Source organism: Raphanus sativus, unplaced genomic scaffold, assembly GCF_000801105.2.
Source record: "Raphanus sativus cultivar WK10039 unplaced genomic scaffold, ASM80110v3 Scaffold3280, whole genome shotgun sequence".
NCBI classification, from domain to species: Eukaryota; Viridiplantae; Streptophyta; class Magnoliopsida; order Brassicales; family Brassicaceae; genus Raphanus; species Raphanus sativus.
In genome coordinates, this window is record NW_026618586.1 from 1 (window position 1) to 6736 (window position 6736).

At 36.4% G+C, this 6736-nt stretch overlaps 1 protein-coding gene across 1 annotated transcript; it reads right to left on the reverse strand.

Moving 5' to 3' along the window:
• Positions 1-2758: 2758 nt before the first annotated feature.
• LOC108815358 (protein argonaute 7-like) lies at positions 2759-6351 on the reverse strand. The gene is made up of 3 exons (XM_057001130.1): positions 5872-6351; positions 4241-5471; positions 2759-4169 (listed from the first exon to the last, which is right to left on the reverse strand). Exons 1-3 carry the CDS (start codon positions 6191-6193, stop codon positions 2783-2785), a joined length of 2940 nt encoding a protein of 979 aa, XP_056857110.1. The 5' UTR covers positions 6194-6351; the 3' UTR covers positions 2759-2782.
• Positions 6352-6736: the final 385 nt, after the last annotated feature.

A 6736-nucleotide genomic window follows, 5' to 3' on the forward strand; every position in this document is an offset into this window, starting at 1 on the left:
AGGGGTTTTATTTGATTTTTAAGCAAAGAAAAATTTATTTGATTTTATATGATTTCAGCTAAATTAAAGAATTTTTATTAAATTATTCTATAATTTAGATTAAAACCATGAGATTTAGATTTTTATTTTTTAAACTAAAAACTCTATTAAAAAAATTTCAAATCACTAAAAACATTTAAAACTCACAATTTAAATTATTTTTAATAACATTACGTTTCATAAAACATGTTTTAGTCACTTGCGTGAAGTCAAATATTAAGGGGTTTATCAACTGATAGTTTGAGATATATTGAAATGACAAATTCTATGTTATATTAAGTTCAAGTGAAAAATATGATTTATTTAGAACATTCTTTTCGGTAAAATGTTAAGATTTATACCATTTTTAAATTTTCACATTGTTGTAACCAACTTATTATTTATTTTTTTGAACAATTATTGTTGTTCAAAAAAAATGTAAGTAACTTATTACACATGGAAGAAAACAACAACTCAACTAAAAAAAATTAACAACACAAGAACATCAAACACTAAACTCAAGGAAGCCGTTAAATGGATAGGTAGAACTGGAGGGGTGATTGAGCTGGTGGAGGACCTGACTTGAGAGAGAGTAGGCAGTCCCGAGGAAGCGAGTCCAGGGCTAGGTAGATGATGAGTGGTGGAGAAGAGACCGCTGTGAAGATATTCGCATTCCTCTCCTTCTATAATAGGTAGATAGAGGATTGAAAGATGAGCTTGATTAGGCAGATGGTGTTGGCATTAGACTGCTGGAGAATCCACGCACCTGCTGTGTGCAAATCATTAGGAGGGTTGGCCCAGATTAGAGGTGCGAAAGTTTGCTATATAGTAGAAGAGTATTCACACTCAAAGAATAGATGGTGATGGGTTTCAATGCCTGAACAGAGTATACAGACTGGAGGTATATCCATTTCCCAACAGCGCAGCCTATCTCTTGTTGGCATTCTCCTTAGCAAAGCCAACCAAGTCATGAACGAGTTCCTAGGGATATACTCTTTGAACCAAAGCACTTTGCCAATAGAAAGTAGGAGACAAGACACGTAAGCACCACTCTTTTTTTTTAACACTAACAGTATTAACTAACAATATGATCCACAGTCCACTTATAACACTAACAGTATTAACCACTTGCAATCTACCGTATATTCTTTTCCATCTGTATAGCCTTGGTTTTTAACAGTTCAAATGCATACATAGTGGTTAACATAGAGCGGCTTTTTTTGTGTATAACTAACCTGCATAGCATCATAGACAAGAACAAAGATTTGACAACACAGACAGTTTATTCAAGATGTGTTGCAGTTTGGTAAAATATGATTTTTGTTAACTTTAGCCCAAAAGAAAAAACTTATGCTAAAATAGTTTTTTTTTTTTTTTTGTAAATGCTAAAATAGTTTAAAGTAACTTTATTGGGTTAATGGTCTTATGTTAGAGCTTTTTGGCTGCACTTTTAAACTTAATACTATTTCCATTTCATATTATTTGTCGTTTTAGTTTAATAATTTTTTTTAATTATAAGTATCGTTTTATATTTTCAATACATATATTGAATAAATTTTACAGATTTTATATTTTTTAATTCATTAATTGACAAAATATAAATAAAATGATATATTGAATAAGAGTAAAATAGAACAAATATTAATTTTTTAATTTGTGTGTAAAAAACTTAAATGATACATATTGTAAAACATAGGGAATAGTTAATTTGAATGTACAATTTTACACAACAAGTACCATTCAACTTCTATTTTTGTTCTTATAACTTCCAATATAGCTATATATATATCACCATATAATTAAAAAGAGATTGGTTGGTACTAATTCTCTCACTTGTCTGAAATTTATAAGAAAGTTACCGAGAACTAGACAGGATGAAAGGAAAAGAAAACCAAAAAGATGTTTATATTTTCATATTCTTTTTTTGTTTTGAAAAACTTATATTTTTCATATTCTTTATTTCTTTACCCTTTGCATATTTTGTGACAACTCATAAACACAGACTCTTTTATTCCTCTTTTTGTTCTCACCCTCTTCAATTTTTTCATTGTTATAAAAATCATGTGTTCTGTCTCTGGTCCTTTCTGCTGGTACTGTTTGGAAAATTAATAGTATCCTTTTTTGTTATAACTTCTTCTGCTCTGCTACTCTCTGCCCATTCATTAACTTCACTTACATCCAACTTGCAAACTATTCATTTTCACCTCTTACTCTTTTGTCCTTTCCCTTTTTTTTTGGGACCTTCACCTTTTCAAACTCCCAAAGCTTTATTTATTTCAGAGCATTTAATTTTGGTATTTTCAATTTTAATTCCAAAACCAAAAATTGTCTCTCTTAAATCATGACGCCTTGAACTTAAATGAAAAAGACAATAATTTGGTCTCGAGTCCCTACAGATTGCAATTCTTATAGTTTTCCGAGTGCTTGGTTGATTTTTTTGGTCTTGATTTGATATTGAATGTGACTAAACTAATATGGTTGAAGTCTTGGTGTTGATGATATTTTCCCATTTCGATAATTATTGAAACGTTCCAAAAAGACAAAAGCTGACATTCATAAAGTTTTTTTGGTTGTGATTGTAGAAACTTATATGATCAACGTCGAGCATGCAAACAAAAAAAAAATAGCGAAAAGAACTTTAAATTTATTATGTTCTTTTTAGGAAGAGTTACGTAAAAAAAAGTAGGACACACTGGCTTTTTGAAGTTCAATAATTGGTAACATGTGACGAACTGAAATGTAACCAATATCATTTTATAATAAATCAACAGTAAAACATGAGATTCTTAACATTATCACTTAGTTTAGGTAATGGAATCGTCTTGGGAAGACCCACTCGAGAGACGTAAGATGGATTCATGGAACCTCCATTAGTTTCAGATGATCTCTCGATGTATAGCCTTCCTCTGTACGCAGCAAGGTGAGCGTAATAAGCCGGTGGCACGATAGAAACAGGTTTCGTGCACCTCACGAAAGTGTAACACAAGTTATAAACAAGTCTCTGCAACTCATCCGAAGTAAACTCGTTTTCGTCCCAAAGGATGTGGTAGTGCGTTGGCCTGCTCGTGCCTTTCACTCCCAAGTGGCTACAAAGATAGAAATCGAACTCTTTCGGATGCGTTATCACCGTATCAACCACCGTTCCAGGAGGGATGTTCTCGTGGCAGACGGGATCGCACCGGAACAGCCTCGTGTGGTGTCTCTTTTGGACCACGGCGAAAGTTATCGTCGGATTGTAACCGTGGAACTTAGTACAAGCGGTTTTTATCGACTGGAGCTCTTCTTGGAGGACTTTCTTGAACTGTGTCTCGCTCACACCGTCTCTGAAAAATATGATCCTAGTGGGAAGCTTCTTTAGGGCTTTTTGGAAATCTTCAAGAAGTTCCTTGACCATCACGTCGAGATCTTGAATGATCTCTTGCCTATGGGTCTGAGACCTCATTCTCGAGACGTACCGGTTAGCTTCTGGCCAGTTTATGCTCCCGACCACAGCCGCAACAGAAGGGCTGCAATCATCAAACGGATGAGGATGCGTTACATCAGCTCCCATGAAGATCACCGGTTCATCGAGCCTAAACAGTCTAGGGATGTGAGAAGGTATGGAGTTATAGAGCTCGGTCATGGTTCCACCGATCTTGGCGTTTATCTTGAGAGCCAAGTTTGAAACAAACTGAGAGTTGAGCTTAGTGATGTTAGGGTATAAGCAGCATTGTGTCACAACGCCTATTCTCGTCTCTGCTATCCTCTTTAGATCTCCATATCCTTTATGCTTTCTCTCCATTACACAGATAATCAGCTGGAGATTGTTTGATGCAGCTCTTTGAATCTCCTTCAGCTTCAACTCCAGAAGAGAAATGTTGTTGAGTATGTTTGATGGTTCAAAGAAGGTTGTGCTCGTTGTGTTCTTGCTTAGGAAGACTCCCAAATGCTCACACTTCTGAGTGAGCTCGTTTATGAACTTGGGAACGGTAGATTTCTGATCTGAGCTGCCTCCAATACTCATCAAAGCCCATCTAGTCCCTTTAAAAGCTCTGCTTTCTACAAGGCTCCTTGGCCTGTCAAGTTTCAGCTTTGGAGGTTGGAGTACTCTTCCTTTCAGCAACGTCATATCTCTAGAGACTTCCAAGTTGAACTCTCTCGCTTGGTTCCCACTATTAAAACATAAGCAAATGATTAAACCCTTACTGACGTTTATGACACAAAGAAACATTAATGGAGTTACCTTGATGGACCGACCGGTCCTGCCATGACCTTATCAATAGTTTCTTTCCTTTCATTTGGTCTTTGACATCCCATTTTCATAATCTTTGCAGTTTGATCATCTGAAAGCTTCCCAAGAAACTTTTGGCCTTCACATATCATACATAGCTCCATAGGAAGGTAACAAGGCCTTGTCCTACTAATCTGAAGACAAGGCAAGCTCTTGAACTGAATCTCATAGTTGTAGTGATCTTTGAAGTAACTCATAACCCTTAGCTGCTTCCCATCTCTATCCTGAAACCATAAGCTCTCAGTGATCTCCTCTGTTAACCCGAAAACGCGGTACCTTTGAACAGTTTCTCTATGGCAAACAAAGACTCTTATGTTCTTAAGTGCTTTCTCCACTTCTCTCCTTTCTTCCAAGCTAAGTTCTCTACCTTTGTTCCTAGAGAGATCCTTGAGAAACTCTAGCCTCTTCTGCAAGTAAGCTATTACTCCAATGCTTTCATGGAATGCTGCTATTGAGAGGTCTATGTTGAGGGCTAAACCTTGCTGAGTCTTTCTAAGACTCTGGAAAAACCCTCTGAGTCCAACAGCTCCTCCTCCTATCTCCTTGGATCCACCCATAGAGCTAGAGTAAAAAGATCTTCCAATAGATGTACATTTCTCAGTTGGATTCTCTCTCAAGATCACATCAAGAGCATGAATGTATTCTTGAGGCAGAGGAGCCCAACTTTCACCTTCCTTCCTCTGCTTCTTTCCATCAAACTTGGATACAAGCCTCATGCTAACCCTAAACAGTTTATCAATCTTCTTCTGAGGTTGCTTCACACGCAAGTCACCACCGCTCTTCTTCAAAGTATTGCATGATTGGATAGGGAGGTTAACAAAGAACTCAAGCCTGTCTTCTTGAAACTCCACAGGGCTGTATATGTTCTGCCTACCGTCAAAAGCTGGAACGGTACCGGAGAAGCTATCCCCTGCTGTCTCCACGAGCTTCTGTTTGATCATCCGAGCTACTTCTTTTGAAGGGTGTGGAGAGATGTCTACGTTGTAATGGTATATCTTCTGTGAAGGATCAACCTTGACAAGGAAATGGTTGGCGAGAAGGTAGATGACAGAGCCATCTTGACCACCAGAGTCAGGTCTTTTAGCAACCACTAATGCTGCTGCTTCTGTGGATCCACCCGCTTTGATGTTTAGACTTTTGGCTTTATGTTCAGAAACTTGCTTCTTCTGCTTTCTCTCCACAACTGTTTATTAGAGACATGGGGAAGAATGTGAGTCAAAGTCAAATAAGATTTTAATTTTTCGTTTTCTTTTTCACAAAAGATGCAACTAAACCAGAACAGTATTAAAACAGATAGAGAGTTTCTTTCTAGGGAAAAGTTTTCAGACATTAACACGCAAAAGAACATTCAAGAAAAAAGTGAGTATTATTATTGTAGTACAAAAGAGAGGAGGACCATATTGACATTTAATCAATAGTGTGGGAAAGAGAGTTATAGCCTTGAAAACCTCGTCCAATTAAAAAAATAAAATAATAATTAATAATAATCTGGACATAGTTCTTGGAGAAAACCCTTCAGACAAGAGAACAAAAAACATGCAAGAAAGTAGCCAAGAAGAGAGAAAGATTGTCTCTGCCCTCACCTGGAGAAAGAGAGAGCGGTTTGGGTATTGAGTTGAAGAATCTTTGGTCAGGAGGAGGAAGAGGGAGTAACGGAGGAGGAGGAGGATGAAAAGGGAGAGGAGGAAGAGTGTTGTGGAACTGAGAGTAGAAGCAGTAGTAGTAATAGTAGCTAGAATGGATGCCGGTGGAGAGAAGATTCAGACTATGGTGGGGAGAAGAAGGAAAAAGAAGAGGGTTTGTGTGAGCATGGTGAAAAGGAGGAGGCTTGTGGAGAAGAGGAGTTCTTGATTTGGAGTTGCGGATGTGTTTGTTAGAGTGATGATTCTTGGTTTTTTCTTCCATTGATGAGGAAAAAAAAAAGAGAGAGACCTTTCAGGAAAAGCAAAAGAGAGAGAGGAGAAGGTGAAAAGAAAAGTGTGGTTTATTATCAGATAGACAGAAAGGGTTTGTCTGGTTTATGCTCAGGGAAAGGTCAAAGTGTCTTCCTCTGTTTTTATTTTTGCCCTGCCTCATAAAAAGAAAGAAAGAAATGATGCTATTGTGATGTCATAAATACACTCAAATTGTTTTAAACAAAAAAACTAAAATTTATGAAAAGAGCCAAAAGTTAAAAAATAGGAATTTTTGGTTACAAAGAAAAAATAATATTTTAACATACTAGTATATGTTTGAATTGTATGTTTTATAATGAATTAGTTTTGGATAGAACTTCTTTTGGTAAAGATTTTGTACAGGTCAGGTCAGGGTTATCGATTGGGGTGTAGTATACACTGTATATCACTCTCATTCAAAAACATAATTATATGTAGCGAATTTGAAGAAGAAAAAAATAAACAAAGTTGGTTTGTGTAAATCTTACCCGATTATAATTAGAAATTGATATGT